Below are 19,194 nucleotides of genomic sequence, written 5' to 3'. Positions count from 1 at the left end.
TCCCCATCCATAGAGCGGGCAGCTAAGAGCGGGGGCTGCTGTGGGGATTCAGCCAGGTAAAAAATGGTAAAGAGCACAATACAGCGGTCGGCCGCAGTAAACCCCCTACGAACGGAGCCGCTCCAGCTCGGGTGGAATGAATGAACGAATGCACCCTTTCGGGCGTGGCCCGCCTCCGAGAACGAAGACAAGGGGGCGTCGGGCCTGGGAGGCCGAAGACCGCCCCCCAGGCCGACCCGGCGGGGATGCGGCCGACGCGCAGCCCGAGGGCCGAGCTCGCGGCGTCATCGCGGGGACCGGAGGCCCCCGGAGCGGAACCCGAGCCTCCCAACCGGGGCCCGCCCACAGACGACGCCTGAGCCCAGGCCTCACCCCGAACCCACCGCGCGCGGAGCCGCCCCCGCCGCCGCCTCAGGCTCCTCACCCGCCGCCGCCGCCGCCGCCGCCGCCGCCGCCGCCGCGCGAGGCGGGGACATGTAAATGAGCCAACGGTCTCCGCAGCGCCGCGCCGCGCAGGCGCAAGCTGCCGCCGAGCCCTGGTGCGCAGGCGCAGGCGGCCGCCGCCAAGTCCTCTTGCGCAGGCGCGTTGCTCGCTTCTCAGGGCAGACGCTCCCTAGGCGAAAGATTAATTTATTGAGGGCGGCGGCAACGGGGAACGGCCGGGAAAAGGCGGCAAAGACGCCGCCTCTGCACACCTGTTGGCTCTCTTGGCTTTACTTGCGCTCGCGGTCACTCTTGATCACTCCGGGAGCTGTCCGTGGAGCTGACGAAGGCCGAGGCGAGTTGGCGCCAGCGCGCCTGCGCCCGTACGGTGGCCGGAAGGGACCAGAGGTGGTTCTGCTGGTGACAGTCGCGAGCCCCACCCTTTCCCCACGTGGCTGCGAAAAGCGGGTGAGAAGCGGCGGCTGCGGAGTTCCCTCGCGCGGGGAGGGGAGTGGGCGCCGCGGGGTCGGACTGGTGACTGTGGCGCCGCCCTCGGGGACTTGGTTTTGGGGAATGACTCTTACAGAAGCTGCCCCGGGACAAAATCCCCCATTTCCCTGGCCTCGGCTTTCTTTTCATTCATTTATTCATTCATGCATAACCTGTGTACTTAGTGCCTGCTGCGTGTCTGGCTCCATCCTGGGCAGGGGGGAAGGTGGTGAACAAAGTTGACTGAGCCCCAGTTCTCGTGGCGGTTAAATTTAATTGGGGAGAAGGCTAGACAGTAAAAGGAAATAAAATAGATGAACATGTCGTTCCAGGTAGATATAGTATTCAAAAAGGATGATGCGAAATGAGTGGGGGGCTGCTTTGACCATAATGGTTATTAAGAGCATCCCTTGGGTGGCTGGGAAGGATCAGAAAGAGGTGGGAAAGCTCAGGTGGAAAGGTCTAGCTAAGAGACCTAGGTAAGGTCCACATAGAAAAAGTGCTGGTAAGTAGACTGGATTTTGTTGAGAGGGTTGGGACGCCAGTGCAGGATTTTGAGCAGCGAGGTCTCTGTGATTTCAAGTTTCTCCCTGCCTGCTGAGTGGAGGCTAGAGGTACAGAGTGTGGCAGGGAGGAAGCCACCCATAGGGAGGATTGTGCCTGAACCAGGGTGGGTGTGTCGGGTGGAGGAAGATGAGGAGTCACTGGAGTCCCTGCCATGTCAGGGCACCGTTTTCTTGGTGAGTGGAACCCTGGCTTAGAAAGGAAAACTGGCTGTCATTTGGGGTCTTGCCAACTCCCTTTCTTTCCTCTAGCACACCTTGGACCCATCATGGGGACTGGTAATGCTGTTTTCCCGCTTTCCTAGCCTGGACTGTTCCCAGGTGGCTCCCAGATGACCATTCCTAGGCACCATCTTTCTCATGAACTCCAGATATGTACTTTCATTCTGCCACCTAGCACTGTGCCCAACCTAGGGGACCCCTGTAGAACTTGCCTTAGAGGTAGTCTCAGAGCCGGACATTCATCTCCCGAGCTCAGGACTGGGCAGGGGGAGCCAAGGCCAGAGAGCACATACAGGTTCTAAGTGGTCAGGGAAGGCACCCAGGAGGAGGCGGCCTGGAAGAGCTAGCAGAAACTCTGCGGAGAACCCAGGTGGAGGGCAAGTGTTAATGAAGGAAAGTGGCATGATGGCCAGGCCTCTTACTGCTTGTGTGATCTCTGACAGGTTCTTCCCCTCTCTGAGCTTCAGATTTCCCATCCGTAAAGTAGGTATAACTGACATTCACCTTTAGAACTATGCCTCTGTGACAGGGTGGCCACTCACTGTTGACCCACTCAGATCTGAAGGATGGTCAGGGTGGTGGAAGCATCATTTGGTAGCAGAGTCAGGAACAGAGTCCCTCCAACAGTACCAGCTGGGAAGTTCTGCCCCTTGGAACTGGTCAGGAACACCTGCACACACATACCAGCCTGGGTGCTCCCTGAGAAGCTCTTAATTGAAACAGAAAATCCTTACTCTTTTCCTTCACCTTTGACCATGAAAATCCTTAGCAACCCCTAAACGGATCCTTGTTGTTCTGGGGCAGAAAGAAGTAGGGGGGCTACCTGCAAGGGAGCAACGTGTGGGGTTTGATGCCCTTATGCCTCTCCCCCAAATTGAACTGGTTGAATTACCTCTAAGCAACAAAAGAAAGGAACAATAGCTGATGTTTATTGAGCTCTTACTCTGTGCCAAATCCTATTTAAGCACTTTATAGGGATTAACTGGTTGAATTTTCACCACAGCCCTATGAGGAAGATTCTCTTTGTATATCCCCACGTCACACTAGAGAGAGTTGACCAACAGGTTAAGTGGAGGGCCTGGGATTCAAGTGCCCCCTGCTGGCCCCGGAGCCTGTCCTCCCCATCTGCACAAACACAGATGGAATATTCACATCCTGTGCCACCTCCAGAAACAGAAGCGCAGGCTTGAGTGGCCCGTTTCCCGTACAGCCCAAATTTGCCCTCGGATTTCTGCCACATTCCTCTCCTGCTGTCCTGACACTCCCTGTGCCTTTGTTCCCCTAACATTTTCTGTGATGCACGATTCTATAACAGACCTGGGACCAGGAAAAATAATTGTTTTGAAAGACAGCATTAGGACAATGGAGAAAGTTGATCATGGAGTGTATGTTAGAAAATGGTAATGTATCACTGTTAAATTTCCTGTGTTAAATTTTATTTTTTTATTTTTTATTTTTTTTATTTTTTTTTAAAGATTTTATTTATTTATTTGAGAGAGAGAGAATGAGAGAGAGAGAGCGCACATCAGAGGGGATAGGGTCAGAGGGAGAAGCCGACTCCCTGCCGAGCAGGGAGCCCGATGCAGGACTCGATCCTGGGACTCCAGGATCATGACCTGAGCCGAAGGCAGTCGCTTAACCAACTGAGCCACCCAGGCGCCCCTCCTGTGTTAAATTTTAGTTACACATTGGATGTGTGAGGATGTCTTTTTCTTCGGAGATTCATGCTGACGTCTTTAAGAGGGAAGGATCTGATTCCTGGAGCATACTCTCACATGACGTGTGTGCAGGAACACGCACTCTCACAGAGAGAGATTAACCTGGCAAAATGTTAACAACTGGGAAAGTTAGAAGGAAATAGGTGTTCTTTGTACTCTTCTTGAAACTTTATTATAAATTGAAAAAGTGATGTATTTTAATGGAAACGAAAAAGTATTACCGCGATAAACAAAATAGATGTAGTAAAAGAAGCAAAATGAAAGTAGTTGTTAACCCCTGTTAGGCTCCGGGCCTAAGGCCTGTTTCCGTCTTTGTTGAAAAGAGAGAGTGGTAGGGGTGCCTAGGGGCTCAGTCGGTTAAGCAGCTGACTCTTGATCTCTGTTCAGGTCTTGATCTCAGGGTCGTGGGTTCAAGCCCCACGTTGGGCTCCACTCTGGGCATGGAGCCTACTTTAAATAAATAAATAAATAAAATTGAAAAAAAAAATAAAAAGTACACATTCAGTGCCTCAGTCACACTAGCTATATTTCAACTGCTAGAACCCACGTATATGGCACAGATAGAGAATATCCCAACATCACAGAAAGTTCTATTGGATGCATGGTCAGATTGGGTTTGAGTTTTTGGGAAGATGACTTCACAGGTGCATTTCACTCTTGTCTGGAGGCAGGTGGTGTTGGGTTTCTCTTCTGGTGATGTGAAATCACACAGTGGACGAGGGTACTGTCCCCTCATTGTCAGGTTCCCCATCAGGTTTGCTCCTTACAGTTTTGCAGCCTGTGGGGATTGTCGTCTTAATCTGCCCTGTTATGGATAATTAGTTGGAATTCATCTACAAAACAACTTTTCCTTGTCCCCTCTTTATAATCTGGTAATTATGTGAGGGAAGTAGGATGAATGCTGTATTCTTTATTTGCCAGTTTTCAGCAAAATGAGCAGGGTGTGTTTCAGTACTATTATGAACGCACAGATTTTGTTATCTGTTGTGTTTTGTTTGGTTTTGTTGTTTTGTTTTAGTGCTCATCTGTCACTTGGGCCCATGGGCGTCTCTTAGGGTTTGCTCCAAGTCCTTTGACTTAACCTGATGGTTTTTAGAAGCTTCCTTGTTTTCTCGTCTGAGAAGATGCTCCTGGCTCGGCTTCTTTGGCCTGTTTTCTTCTCAGTTATAGAATCAGCCATTCCACCAGGAGTCCTGTCTTCTGTGTTGGGAAAATGATACTTAGAGACCATTGGTGGTATTCAGGGTGTTCACTACTGCTGTGATGTTATTTCCTCTAGGCATTTTCAGCTGATATCATTAGAAAAATTGGTTCTTTGTTTGACTAAGAAAAAATACATCCATGAGTTTGTACTGATAATTCCAGTTCAAATTTAGTTCTGAGTTTTTACTTTTTGGATTTTTGTGTGTGTGTTAGAATCTTTTTTTCTTTTGTGTTAGTTCCTAATGAGATAAGATATTACTTATTTGCTATATCCACAGTGACTTCCAAATAACATTACTATTATCATTTCCAATAACATGATTACTGAAAACTGTTGAAGATTTTCTTTTACAGTTCTTTTTATTATTGTACATCCTGGTAGGGATATATGGTTCTATCACTGTATTTTAAACTCTGCATAGATATATTGTTAGATTCATGGCTTTCATTTTACTCTTTATTTTTAGGGAATGCTTTCATTTTTATTTTCATTTATGTTGATTTATTTCTTTTCCTAACCACGTAAAGCATTTACATGGGTTCTAAACTTAAAACCATGAAACAAAGGGGGCGCCTGGGTGGCTCAGTTGGTTAATCATCTGCCTTCAGCTCAGGTCATGATCCCAAAGTCCTAGGATCGAGCCCCACATCAGGCTTCCTTCTCAGTGGGGAGTCTACTTCTCAGTCTTCCTCTTACTCTGCCCTTCTCCCCCGGCTTGTGTGTTTTGTTTGTTTTTTTTTGTGACTTTACTTATTCATAAGAGACAGAGAGAGAGAGAGAGAGGCAGAGGGAGAAGCAGGCTCCCCGCTGAGCAGGGAGCCCAAGGCGGGACTCGATCCCAGGACCCTGGGATCATGACCTGAGCCAAAGGCAGACACTTAACCATCTGAACCACCCAGGTGCCCCCGGCTTGTGTTTTATATCTCTCTCTGTCTCAAATAAATAAATTAAATCTCCAAAAAAAACCCCACAACAACAACAACATGGGATGCCTGGGTAGCTCAGTCAGTTAAGCGTCTGCTTTCAGCTCAGCTTATGATCCCAGGGTGCTGGGATCGAGCCCTGTGCTCAGCGGGGAGCCTGCTTCTCCCTCTGCCTGCCGTTCCCCTGCTTGTTCTCTCTCTCTCTGACAAATAAATAAATAAAATCCTTAAAAAAAAAACAAAACAACAGCAACCATGAAACAAGGTACATTTGGAGAGAATAATCCAGCTTCTAGTTCTGTCCTCATCACCCTTTTCCCCACTTCCCCTCAGGGTAAGTATTTCTATTAGTTTTTAATTTAGTTTTCCATTTTATTTATTATTATTAGTTTTTATTTTAAAACTTATATTGGTATAACAGCATACCACTGTAAGTTTTATTACGTAGTTTTCTATGAAATAACGTAACTCTATGATAAAATACCACATAGTTATAGTATTACATATTGTGACAAATATCCATGTCGTAAATAACACTTTACATAAAATGTAGCATTATAACCATGTTGTTTCATTATGATCATGTAACAACATATAACGTGTAATATTGTTAAAATATTATTTTATCCTTTTTTTTTAACTAGAAGGACACATATTAACATCTTCTCTTTCTTAGATAAAATGTAAACTACCTGCCCTCTTCTACACTTTTAGAAGCTCTGCAGATGGTGGGGTATCAGCCTTCTCTGTGACCCAGGTTGTTAGAATTTTTCCTGGGAGGCCCTAGGCTTTGGTCCCTGGTAGCTCTTCCCTAAGGGATAGCCAGGCTCGCAGTTGTCCTCTCACCCTCAGTGAAGCTTTCTTCCTACCTTGATTTCTCAGTTTGAGGGTGTCTCTCAGGCAGGCACCTGCCGCCCCACGCACAGGAGATGGAGATGGCCTCCAAACGTATCACCCAGGAGACCTTTGATGCAGCCATTCGTGAAAACATTGAAGAGTTCGAGATGGGGTCAGAGGAGGCAGTAAAAGAGGCTGTGGAACAGTTTGAATCACAAGGTAGGGCACCGTGGCTCTGTCCCAGCACTGGTCTGGCTCTTTCCCCAAAAGTCACTTCCAGTCCACAGCTCTTAATGTGTGAGAATGATTTCCTGCCATGGCTCTGTTTTGCCTGGCGTGGTAGCCCTGGGCCCCGTCGCCCTGTCTGCGCTCTTCCCTGAGCAGCCTGGCCACCTTCTCCCACTTTGTTCTTGTCCTCCCCCTACTCGCCTTGACCCCCCACCCACACATCTGCAGGGCTGAATCCTTCAAGGTGGGCCTCATTTTAATTGCCACTTCCTTGAAGAGGTTTTTCCCGACTACCTCCCAAGAAACGGGGCCACCTGCCTCCCTGCCTCACCTGCGCTCCAGCTTGAGTTCATGGAGGCAGAAGGGGACGTTGGTCACCAGCCTATGGAAACAGCTGGCATATTCAAAATAGGCTATGGGGGACAGTGGTTAAGAGGGGACTATTTATTTACAGTGGTGTGGGCAGGGTTAGGAGACCTCCCCAGCCCCACAACAGGCCATGGCTGGGGGTGGGGAGTCATCTGGCAGAGGCAGAGGCAGGGAGCTGGGAATAAATACCCCACCCTCCCATCTCTTCTAATCTGAAGTCCTCTTCCCCATTGGTCAAGCCCGGTCAGACTCAAGAGGGCAAGGGACCTCAGGGGGCCCAGCCTCAGAAGTCAGAGGCTGGTGTCCCCAGCACAGAGTGGGGTATAGGATATAGATACTGGTCAGGGACTAGAGGAGTGCCCAGATGTGTCTTTTGCAGTGGAGGCTTCCCTAGGGGTGCCAGGGAGGGTGGGGGTGCAGCCAGGGTGGTATTCTACCTACCCCACCAGGTAGATGTGTCTCTTGCCGCGGTGATGACCTGCAGCCTCACTACTGCTCTGCTCCCAGTGGTTGGACAGGGCCAAGGGGCAAAGACCACCCCTCCATATCCTACATCCCTTGTATGAATGTGGCTGCTGGGCCCTGGTAGGGAGGGGTTGGGGTGGGGAGCTGGGCAGACCCCCCAAAGGCCTCCAGAGTGGGGTGGTCCCAGAAGAAGGGACGTGAGGTATGTTCTGGAAGGCCTGTGGGGATGATGGCTGTCACTTGTTTCCGCCCCCCCACCCGCTGCAGGGGTTGATCTGAGCAACATTATAAAGCTGGCACCTAAAGCCTCTGCAGATGGATCCCAGGAGCCTACACATGACATCCTACAGGTAGGAAGGGGTAGCCCATGTGGGCATGGCTGACCTTACACATGTGGTTCCACACACATCACCGTTTAACAGTCTGTTAGGGGCACCTTTCCACTGGTTCCCAGATGACAGATGCAGGTTCTGAAGGGCAGGCACCCAGCATGTACATGGGAGCCTGAGCTTGCAGCCAGGGCTCCCTGAGTCCATATCTGAGAGCCCTTTTGGGATGGACAGTGCTCAGGTTGTCCCCAGTGTTGGCAGCCTTGGGGCAGAGGGCAGGCACCATGGAGCCTCCTAACCACTAAGTTTTCTCAGAGATGGACAGGAATTACAGAAAGAGAGTGGAATCACAATAGGGCTGTCACCTGTTGAGCGCTGACTGTTCACCAGCACATTATATAGCCTGCCCCTTTAGCACTAAAACTGGCCTGTGAGGTAGGTGGTGTCATCTCTTACTTACTGATGGGGAAACAGAGGCCCAGAGCCTACCCTCACTCTCCAGCACACAAACAAGGAAGGTAAAGGTCACAGAGGTTAAATGCTATCCTTAAGGTCCCCCATCAAAGAATGATAAGCTGTTGGTAAAAAGGCAAAAGGCTGTGGTGTTTATTGAGAACTGACTGTGGAGTCAGTTCTGGGCAAGGTGCTTTCTTTGTGCTATCTCAGTTATTCTCCCAAAGACCCCTGCAAGGTGGGGATTATTATTCCCATTTTACAGATAGGTAATCCAAAGAGAAAAAAATGATCTACCTGACAGCAAGAGAGAGTAAAGTGATAAAAGAGGAAGTTGGAGAATACAGCCCTGGGTATGAACCCAGCTCTGCCTAAGCCAGGGTATTTACTTCTCTCTGCTCTCAGGGCCCTCACCATCTCCTGCCTCACAGAGGTTTTGAGAAAATTATCTCGTTGTTTTAACTTATTTGCTAATAAGAAATGAGTTTGTTGTGTTGGCAGTTTTTTTAATTGGGTTGTTCATCTTGTTTTTATTGTTTTGTAGATGCTCTTTACATATGAAGGGTCTCAGTAACAATAGTCTTTAGTAATCACTGAGTACTTCTCAAGTGCTGGTGCTAAATTCTTTTTTTTTCTTTTTTAAGATTTTATCTATTTGACAGAGAGAGACACAGCAAGAGAGGGAACACAAGCAGGCGGAGTGGGAGAGGGAGAAGCAGGCTTCCAGCAGAGCAGGGAGCCCAATGCGGGGCTCGATCCCAGGATCCTGGGACCATGACCTGAGCCGAAGGCAGACGCTCAACGACTGAGCCACCTAGGCGCCCCAGCATTGTGCTAAATTCTTAAAACATGGGACACCTGGGTGGCTCAGTCGATTAAGTGTCTGCCTTCAACTCAGGTCATGATCCCAGGATCCTGAGATCAAGTCCCGCATCAGGCTCCTTGCTCAGCGGGAAGCCTGCTTCTCCCTCTGCCTGCCACTCTCACTGCTTGTGCTTGCTCACTCTCTGTCTGACAAATAAAGAAATAAAATTTTTTAAAAAATTAAAAAAAATAAAACATATTATCTCAATCTGTTGTTAGCCCATTTTGCTGATCAGGAATCTGAGGCTCCCTAAAGATAAATGACTCACTTGTGGTCACAACCAGTGAGGGGCAGAGCTGGGACCCAGACCCAGGTCCTTCTCCCAGGGAAATCAGGCTGGGAACAGCTCTGCCGTCTTCTACCAGCAGTCCAGAAAACTCCTTTTGTTTAGAACCTTCGCTTTTTTATTCTTCTTAATTTGACTGTTAAATTTTATGTTTCGTTACTGAAGAAGAACGTGAACGTGTTCTTGGCATAAAAGATTCAAGCAATACTCACGTGTTTATAGCAAAATCTGAAAGTCCTTGTCTCGTCTCTCCCATCAAACCCCTTCTTTCCATTCCCGTGTGGAAGGCGCCACACACATTGGGTTTCACATCCTCCCAGCCTTACTCTCACCTTGCAGTTGAACCAGCCCCTTCTCATGCCATGGCGGCATTGACCTCTGCTGCCGTGGCTCCGACGTGTGAACAGTGCTTATCTGTAGGAGAAAGATTCAACTCTGTGATGCCTTTTGAAATGTGTCTACCAGAGTCAGGAAATTTGTTGCACATAGACTTGTAGGGAAAAAAAACCAAAACAAGAAGTCTTGGAACTCTCTAAGGAGAAGGTGAGCTAGACTGGTTTTATGTGCGAGGAGTTTCAGAATCCAAGCCGTCAGTCACAGAGAGAGTGATCCCCGGGTTGGTGGACAAAGCCCCTGTCACCATGCCGAGTTGTCGCAGGTGGAACACAGCTGACTCTGCCACCTTCACTTTAGCAACTGTCCTCTCCTCAGCCACTCCTGGGGTCTGGGGGTCTCGGGCAGCACCTAGGGACTGTGAAGACCACCATCTTAGCCAGCCAGCACAGAGACTCGCCTTCCTGATGCCATCCGGGACAAGAGGAGATTCCCCACAAACTGGATGGAGACGAGTGTGCAGATTGTGGCCATTATCTTTTCCTCTCTTACCTAACTAAACCCATAGTGTTATAACTCCAGCACTGTGCATCTTAACAGCACTTGGGCCACTTGGGCCAGCTTTTCATGTTTCTTGCCAGGTTCCTGCTCAAATGCCACGTCCTCTGTTTTTGGTTTATGGTAAAATATAACACAAATTCACCATCTTAACCATTTCTAAGTGGATGGTTCAGTGACACGAAGTACATTCACATTGTTGCACAACCATCCCCACCATCCATTTCCAGGACTTTCTCATCTTCCCAAACTGAAACTCTGTCCCCATTAAACACTTAACTTCCTATTCCCCTCCCCTAATCCCTATCACCCACAGTTCTTCTTCCTGCTTCTGTGAATGTGACTCCTCTAGGGACTCCTATAAGTGGAATCACAGAGTATTTGTCCTTTTGTGGCTGGCTTCTTTCACTCAGGATAATGTCCTCAGGCTTCATCCGTGTTGGAGCTTGGGTCAGAATTGTGGTCCTTGTTGTGGCTGAATAATATTCCATCGCGTGGATGGACCACATTCTGTTTATCCATTCGCCCATGAATGGAAAGTTGGGTTGCTTCCAGCTTTTGTCTACTAGAATTAATGCTGCTATGAACATGGATATACAGACATCTCTTTAAGACTGCTTTCAGTTCTTCTGGGTAGATGCTTGGAAGTGGTATTGCTGGATCATGTGGTAATTCCATGTTTACTTTTTCGAGCATTTCCCTAATGATTAGCAATGTGGACCATCTTTTTGTCTGCCTAGTGGCCACCAGTGTATTTTCTTTGGTAAATGTCCGTTCAAGGCACATCCTCTGCTTTTAGCCTATTAATATTCTGTGTCATTGCAACATATACTCAGTTAAGTCCAGCTCAGGGACGGTGAGCCAACAGGCATCCTTGCCATTCAGGGCAGTGTGGCTAAACCACAGCCCTCTGGCTTGGGTTGATGGCATCTGTAGAGCTGCCCTCCTGGGGCCCGGGACCAGTGATTTTGTAAGCCCCAGGAGGCTTGGGTTCATCTTGGGCCCATTGCTGAAGGCAGGTCTGGAGCATGGAATTGAACGGCAGCTAGACTTGGATGCTCTTTTCAGATTGTTTCCTCTCGTTATTACTGTTCTTCCCCCCAAGGACTTTGAATTGAATTTGGGTAAATCAACAGTGTGTGAGGTGTGGTTTCATTTGGCAGATAAATATTTGTGGAATGAATGAGAGAGACAAACAGGAGACATCTGGTATTGGCCGGTCTGGCAAAGGTAACTTTTACCTTCCTTGGAGAGGTGGCCGCTGGAGGGTATGTTGATTAGTTATAGTTGCATGGTAAGCAACCCAAAACAATGGCCATTTTCTTGTTCCTTATGGTTCGGCTGGGTGGACTGAGCTGAGCCAGAGGGTTCCGCGCGTCTGGCCTGGAGCATCTTGCCATGGCTGCTAGGGCCGGAGCGTTGACTGTGTCTGCCCTCACGTGTGTCGCTCCGTGGAGGGACCCTGAGAGATCTGGGTCTCTCCATCTCTATGTGGCCTCTGAAGCTCGAAGCTCCTAAAAGCCCAAGTGTGGAAGCTACAACGGCTGGACTGCATTTCCACCACAGGCCTAGATCCCAGGAGAGGGAATGTCACAGGGGGGCAGCACTGTCACTGTGGATCCTCTTTGGGCTGAGCTGACACTGAAGTTTCTCCCGTGTCCTCTAGGCCCTGGATGACCTGCAGGAGTCCGTGGCCCACTCTCGCCCCCAGGAGGTGTCCGCGCACCTTGCCCGCTTTTTTGAGCAGTGCAAGCAGCACAAGGCTTGCCGCTTCCTGGCAGCCCAGAAGGGGGCCTACCCCATCCTTCTCACTGCCTGGAGGCTTGCTATAGCAAGTGACCAGGGCCTCCTGCTCCAGGCCCTCAACGCCCTGTCAGCCCTGACCGATGGCCAGCCCGATCTCCTAGACACCCAGGGCCTGCAGCTGCTGGTGGTCACCCTGGCCCAGAATGCTGACGCGGCTGATCTGACCTGTTCTGGGATCCGCTGTGTGTGCCATGCCAGCCTGAAGCACGAGCAGAATCGGCAGAGCCTGGTGAAGGCTGGTGTGCTGCCCCTGCTGACCGGTGCCATCACCCGGCATGGTCGCTGTGCCGACGTGGTCCGGGAGGCCTGCTGGGCCCTCCGAGTCATGACCTTCGACGATGATATCCGTGTGCCCTTTGGCCATGCCCACGACCATGCCAAGATGATTGTGCAGGAGAATGGAGGCTTGAAGGTGCTCATTGAGGCCACCAAAGGTAGGAGCAGGTGTGAGAATGAGAGTTGGGTATTAGGACTGCTTCAGGCATGGCTGGCTCCAGGCTCCACTTGCCTCTTTTGGCTTACTACCACCCACATGGCAGCCCTAGTGGAACGGTGTCCTTACTTCTGGCTGCTCTAGGAGAGTTCCAAGCCAGGGCTCATTGGCTGAGACCAGATCTTGTGCCCATCTCTGGAGCCATTTGAGGAAGGGGCTTGGCTCTGTGCCCCCACACAGGCTGAGAGTGCACGGAAAGGAGAGCTCCGCAAAGGGACAAGCGTGTTTCCCAAAGATGGGGGAGTGTGGCTGGTCCCCGGTGGAGGTTTATACTTTGGTTCATACTTAGCCTCAAATTGTTATGCACGTACATGTTCCTGACTGGGATGACCAAGGTAAGCCAGCCATAGGAGATCACAGCGCTGATGTTCAGACCTGAAATTCCCTGCCCCCTGTCCACTGTACCCACCAGAAAAGGCCTGACTCTGGTCTGGTGCACAGCAGGTGCTAGAAGAATGAGTTCTTCCCAGCCTACCTGTGGCTCTGGCTCTATATAGCTAGGCTTGGTTGTGTGACTCTGGCCCTGTCTTCCGGAGAGGCAGGCCTGCCTCTGGAGGGGGTGAAAACAGGCCCAGCCATCTTCGAAGTTGAGCTGCTTCTCTGAGGGGGAGTTTACATCTTTCTCGTTTGTTGACGGTGCTCCTATCAGTCAGTGTTCTACCAGAGAAGCAGAACCAGTGGGGGGGTGTGTGTGTGTGTGTGTGTGTGTGTGTGTGTGTGTGTGTGTGTGTGTGTGTGTGTGTGTGTGTGTGTGTGTGTGTGTCAAGGAATTGGCTCATGTGGCCAAGGGCCTGGTGAGTCTGAAATCCATGGAGCAGGCTTGGGCAGGAGCCAACACCACAGTCCTCAGGTGAGCTTCTTCCTCTTCAGGAAGACCTCAGTTTCCCTCTTAAGGCCTTCAGCTGACCGGATGAGGCCCACACTCAGACCATCAAGGGTCATCTTGAAGTCAGCTGTTCATAGATGTCACCACATCTAGAGAATACCTCCCCCCAGATTAGTGCTCATGGCATTGCTGGGGGCTGTACTCTGACCAGCGGGACATACCAGCTGACTGTCACAGAGCTCTGTATAAAATAGGGTTGTCCACTCCCCCCCAACCCTTCCACCCCCTACCACCCCCACATGTGAGCCTCAGTGTAGGCCTCTCCTCCGAGGGGCCTCTGAGCTTCATCTTCCGCATCTGTGTTCAATTTTGCCCAGATCAACTCTATCCATATGTCCCTCTACAGTTTCTGGGTTTCCCGTTGCACTTAGAAAGGTCATTCCCACCCCAAGAACATAAAAATAGTCTTGGATGTTTTATTATAGCACTATTATGGTTTTCTTTTTTTAGTTGAGATCATCAGTTGGTCTGGAATTTATCTGGGACACCGCGTGGGGGAGGGCGAGTTCGCGTGTCTTCTCCTGCGGCCAGCAGGGAGCACTGCAGGCCCGGGCGGCCCTGGTGTTCAGTGGGGCTCTCCTGGTGCGTGTGGCCGCCCTGCCTGGCAGAAGGGCCCCGCTTCCCAGGTGGAACAGGATTTGTACCAGGACCGCTGGCTCCTGGTTCCGAGCTGGGACTGGTTCTCTCCCTGTCCTGCCCCCAGTGGTTCCTCTCCCTCTCCGCAGCATTCTCTGACAACCCCAGTGTCCTGAGTGAGCTCTGCAGCACCCTATCCCGCCTGGCCGTCCGCAATGAATTCTGCCAGGAGGTCGTTGACCTTGGGGGCCTCGGTGTCCTGGTGGCTCTACTGGCCAACTGCAGCGACCACCAGGTGGGTGTCCAGAGCTGTCTTAGGGTGTGAAGCGCCCCTCACTTGGATTTCAATTTGTCATTTCTCTCGATGCCACAGGAAGGTTCCAGACTTCCCAGTGAACTCTGCCCCCCTTGAGCCCCAGCCACCCAGACAAGCTTGAATCAGAACATACCCGCCCTGTCTGCTGACCCTGGAAGCAAAGTGCAGTTTTCACTTCTCATTGACCCCAGGGCAGGAAGTAAAGTTTTGGGGGAAAACAAATCCACCCACCCTCTCTTACTATCCCTTAACACCTTTGTATTTTCTACCAGCAGTGGGAGGAATGCGAGTGGGTGTTGACGAGCTGGCCCAGCCCCCAGCTCAGGGGTGTGATGCTTGAGTGAGACAAATCCTTAGTGCCTCAGTTTCCCCATCCATAAAATGGGGCAGGGACCCCTATTCATTGTTCTTTCATTTAGCAGCCACTTAATCCCCTCTACATGCCTGGCCTAGCGCGGGAGTATCTCCCCGTCCTGTGGCAGCAATGGTTCTATTACCCCCAACCCCAGAAGCTGCATTTGAACTGGCTTAAGCTCACGAGGGAATGCATTTTGTTTGTACTCCTGGACAGTTGGGGGTGGGTGGAGGCTTGGTTTCCCTCCCACCGCTTTCTCTTTCTCTTTCATAGCTCTGCCCCTCACTGGGGCGGTCAGCAGTCCCAGCAGCATCTGGTCAACTGTCCTCAGCTCAGGACCTGGGGACTCAGCTATGGCCAGAGGACCCCAGGCTTTGATTCCTGGCCTGAGTCGCATGCCCCCTCCGTGCGTGAGGGGTGGGTGTCAAGGTTGTCCAAATGCCTGGGCTGGGCACAGGTGTACTAATCCACAGGGTCCAACTCCCTGAGCCTCTCCTGCCGTCACAGGCTGCGCGCATGCCCCAGGGTGGCCCCACCTGTTGTTCAGACAGCGGAACAACAGACCCTCCCTCAAGACCCCACCCCCACCCCCACAAACCAGCAACCAAGCAGTTAGTGTCTGGCACAGGGCAGGAGGACGAGCTAGCCAGAGCTGACCCCCACCTTACCCTCCTGCAGGACCTTGTGAAGCAAGTGTTGAGTGCCCTGCGGGCCATCGCAGGCAACGATGATGTGAAGGACGCCATTGTCCGTGCTGGCGGGACAGAGTCCATCATAGCCGCCATGACCCAGCACCTGGCCAGCCCCCAGGTACCTACCCCAGGCAGGGGGCGCATGAAGTGGGGCACAGTGACTGGAGTCCCAAATCAGTATGTGGGTTCTCCTGGTGCTCTTCCCCATTTCCTCAAGCAGGGCTAGGGCTGGGGTGGGGCCTGCGAGAGGCCTCGGTGGAGACTGTCCCCCCTAAGCATGGTTGAGGTTTTTATCATTCCTATTAGTACTGATCTGGTTTATACACAGGCTGGCAGCGGTCTCTCCAGGGGAAACTGCAGGGCACTCACCTGGGGAATTAACGGTGGCGGCCACAGCAGGCCCTCCGGGTGATGGGCATCTCTGACTGTCTCCTCCATCCCTGTGACCCCCCCCCCCCCCACAGGTCTGCGAGCAGAGCTGTGCGGCCCTGTGTGTCCTAGCACTGCGAAAGCCGGAGAACAGCCGGGTCATCATGGAGGGTGGCGGGGCCCTGGTGGCACTGCAGGCCATGAAGGCGCACCCGCGAGAGGGTGGAGTGCAGGTGGGCCTGGGGGCAGGAGGGCGGGGCAGGACCCAAGCCCTCCCTGTCGCTGTCCCTGTCCCCATCCCAGCCCAGTTCTCTCGAAGTCTTCTTCCTTCCCAGCCCCCTATGGTATCTACTTTCCATCCTTGAAAGTGCACCCAGTTCTGCCCACGGCTGTCTTCCTGTTCCTTTGCTCTTGCGGTGTTGATTTTTTCCTCTCCTAACAGTTCCTTCAGAAGCAGAGGAGGAGGAGGAGGAGATTGGAGGAGAGCAGGTGGAGATCTGCTGGGACTTGTGGAAGATTCCCTGCCATCCGTGGGCTGCCTCCCCTACTCCTACCTCGCACACCCTCCCAGCACAGGGGCCTCCTTGTTGGTCCTCAGACACACCAGGCTCTGTCCCACTAGGGGTCTCTGCTGCTGATGGTGTCTCCTCTGGAACACTGTGCTCTTGGCTCACCCATCACCTTGCCCATTCCTCACCACCCTGGCTGGGCAGCCCCTCACACCTCACCTACTTCTCTTCTAGTCTCCCAATGGTGGGGTGCTTTGTGGCACCCACACACGGCAGATAAACAGGGCACAGGTGTTGATGAACGAGTGATGATGTAATTGACAGATGGGCCCTGTGCACAACCCTCTCTTCCCACTGTCTCTCTGCCCTCCTTTCCTGGGACCCCTGCCCAGGCTCTTGCCAGCCACAGGGGAATCTTGCTCTGAGACTGGGGGTCCCACACCTGAGTGATCAGCCGCACCTGCCAAGCACTTGACTGCCCTGAGCTTCAGTTTCCTCACCTAGGAGTTGGGGAAATTAGCCCTGCTTCCCAGGGCGACTGAGAGGGTAAAGTGGGGAGATGAATCTAGCCTGATGAGTCACAGCGTAAGCACCTACCTTATGTTGGTTGTGATCACCTTTACCCGTTACGTTATGATGGGGGCCCTGAGGTCAGAGTGGACCCCACCCACCAGTGCACAGCCCCTCACCTTCAGTTCTCCCTCCCAGAAACAGGCCTGCATGCTGATCCGTAACCTGGTGGCCCGCAGCCAGGCCTTCTCACAGCCCATCCTGGACCTGGGGGCTGAAGCACTCATCTTGCGGGCCCGTGCCACCCACCGTGACTGCGAGGACGTGGCCAAGGCTGCCCTGCGGGACCTTGGCTGCCGTGTCGAGCTGCGAGAGCTGTGGACTGGCCAGAAGGGCAACCTGGCGCCGTGACCTCAGGCTCAGTCTGGGCCATGGCTCTGGGTGAGTTATGTGACTCAGGAACAGGGAGGAGGTCCGTGTCCTGCCACTCTAGTCCCTGGATTCCTCCCGCACTCAGTGAGGGGTGTTTTCTGATGGGTACCAGGTACAGGCTAGGGTGGGAAAGGAGCATTGGTGAAGTGTCTACACAGCAGAAAGCAGCCCCTGGGTCCTGGCCTCCCTTCGCCTTGTTCTCCAGGCCAGCTGACAGCATTGGCATTACCCATCCTGCCCTCCCACTACCACCCCATTCCCTTTCCTACCAGAGGGGCCTCCTTAGTATTGCTTGGGAGCAAAATGCTAACTGAAATGTGGGATCCACACTGGCCGGTCTCATAGGAGGATGGGTCCACCCTGCTTCGGCTCCTACAAGTCTGTTTTCTCCCTTGCTCATCTCTCACTTGTAATATGGGTTGTAGGTGCCTTGCTCTGCTGGACAGAGGGCAGGGACCAAGCTCTTCTGCCTCCAGGGGTCCCAGGCCAGCCAGTACTGCCCAGTAATAAAAGACTCTGTTAGTTGAACAATGGAGGGATCTTTTCCATAGCGCGGTGGAGTATGGGTGCTGCCTCCAAGTGGCCTCAGAGAATGGGAGAGGGGCAGACGTCTGGGGAGGCCATGGGGTCGCTGAGGAAAGCAAAGGGGTTTTGAGAACAGCCTGGGATATATGATCTGCTGTCACTCCCAGACAGGCAGTCTGCTGGGGCTGTGGTTCACACCTGGGGCCTCAGCCCCAAGGCCACTGTTTCTGATTATGTGTCACTCAGCTCTGTGGCCTTGAGCTAGTGACGTAATCTCTCTGAGCCTTGATTTGATCCTCTGTGAAATGGGGAGAGGGGAAATAGAACCCGCTCTGAGGGGTGTGCAAGCAGAGCTGGGCCCATGGGAGGCACCTGATTGTCCTAGCTTCACCACCTCTGTTCACCCGAAAAAGACTATCCTGTACTTGTCTGTCCGGCTGCTTGAGGTCATTGCTCACCGGGTGGCTTGGGCAGCCTGCCTTCCTTCTTGAGCCTCAGTTTCCCATCTGTAGTATGGACATCACTGTTGCTGCCCCAGATACCCCCACTGTACCCCCAAAGTGTTCTGGGGGTCCCTAGGCAGCTGTGCCTGGCAAATCCCAGCGCTCCTCTGCATTACACTGCATTTACAGGACTTGGGGGTCATGTGGTCACCTGGCAGCTTGTGCATCCCATGTGGCCCAGTCAGGGTTGGGTAGCTTCAAGAGTCCTCGTGGGCTCCAGGCACGGTACCTGACCTCTCCAGCCCACACACTGGGAGTCCCTCACCTCTTTTGGAATACCCAGCCCGCTGCTTGTCATTCATCTCCCCTAGCTTGAGGAGGGCCTGAATATGGTCCTTGATATCAGCTCAAGCCCTTTCCTAGAAGGCTCCTGATTTCCGTGGCTAATGTGAATAGCTGGCAGAGATGGGTAGCATCACCCTGGTCCTAACTCCCCGTGGTGGCAAATTGTTCCCTACTCCTGGCTGGGAGGGCCTTGCCAGTTCAGGGGGGCTGACATGAACCTCTGACCCAGTCATTCCCCACCAGGAACTCACCCAGCCTGTAAAAGGATCTTGCACCTGCTTCAGGCTGCCTTGCCTTGACTTCTGCCACCCATGTGACCTCAGGGTAGTCTGTAAGCCCTGTGAGCCTCATGTATCATCCTCTGTCTCATGGGATGGGGGGGTGCCAGCCCATTTCTGGGGAAGCCTGAGGTGCTCTTCCTGTAATTCCTGCCCCAGCTCTGCTCTGTCTGCCCAAGGCTCCCCATTGCCCTCTCCATAAAACCAACTGTCCTCCAGGCCCTACCCACCTCCCAACCTCATCTTCCCTACATTCTCTTCTAGTTGTCTTTCTAGCCACACCAGCTTCCCCCGCTAAGGCCTTTGCACATGCTGTCCTTGCATGGAGCCACCTTTCCCCCAGCCCTCCCCATGGCAGGCTCCTCCCTGGCACCAGGTTCTAGCTCACATGTTG

At 52.2% G+C, this 19,194-nt stretch overlaps 2 protein-coding genes across 11 annotated transcripts in view; one reads left to right on the top strand and one right to left on the bottom strand.

Moving 5' to 3' along the window:
* The window catches only part of SUGP2 (SURP and G-patch domain containing 2), a 34,067-nt gene extending 33,266 nt beyond the window's left edge, over positions 1-801 (bottom strand). For 4 of the 8 annotated variants that reach the window (XR_003606668.2, XM_028087056.2, XM_028087057.2 and 1 more), the window contains exon 1: positions 425-801. Coding sequence is in view for 4 of the 8 variants with exons in the window: in XM_028087056.2 (XP_027942857.1) it covers positions 425-476 (52 nt within the window). In the remaining 4 variants the exon portion in view is untranslated. Of the gene's footprint in view, positions 1-372 lie in introns of all 8 variants that reach the window. The other 4 variants (XM_088028902.1, XM_088028908.1, XM_088028907.1 and 1 more) reach the window with 4 other exon arrangements.
* On the top strand, positions 551-17,740 carry ARMC6 (armadillo repeat containing 6). 3 transcript variants are annotated; one of them, XM_028087061.2, is made up of 8 exons: positions 551-891; positions 6,447-6,598; positions 7,709-7,791; positions 11,932-12,505; positions 14,176-14,321; positions 15,376-15,507; positions 15,854-15,991; positions 16,976-17,740. In XM_028087061.2, exons 2-8 carry the CDS (start codon positions 6,472-6,474, stop codon positions 17,186-17,188), a joined length of 1,413 nt encoding a protein of 470 aa, XP_027942862.1. In that variant the 5' UTR covers positions 551-891; positions 6,447-6,471; the 3' UTR covers positions 17,189-17,740. The 3 variants fall into 3 exon arrangements, with proteins under 3 accessions (XP_027942862.1, XP_027942861.1, XP_027942860.1); XM_028087060.2 differs by having other exon boundaries at positions 6,443-6,598; XM_028087059.2 differs by having other exon boundaries at positions 6,425-6,598.
* Positions 17,741-19,194: the final 1,454 nt, after the last annotated feature.

The sequence above is a fragment of the Eumetopias jubatus genome, unplaced genomic scaffold (genome assembly GCF_037043125.1).
Source record: "Eumetopias jubatus isolate StellerSeaLion01/CBP00866 unplaced genomic scaffold, mEumJub1_p1.0 scaffold_1, whole genome shotgun sequence".
Lineage (NCBI taxonomy): Eukaryota > Metazoa > Chordata > Mammalia > Carnivora > Otariidae > Eumetopias > Eumetopias jubatus.
The sequence above is the reverse complement of the archived record's forward strand: the minus strand, read 5'-3'. Positions and strand labels throughout refer to the sequence as shown.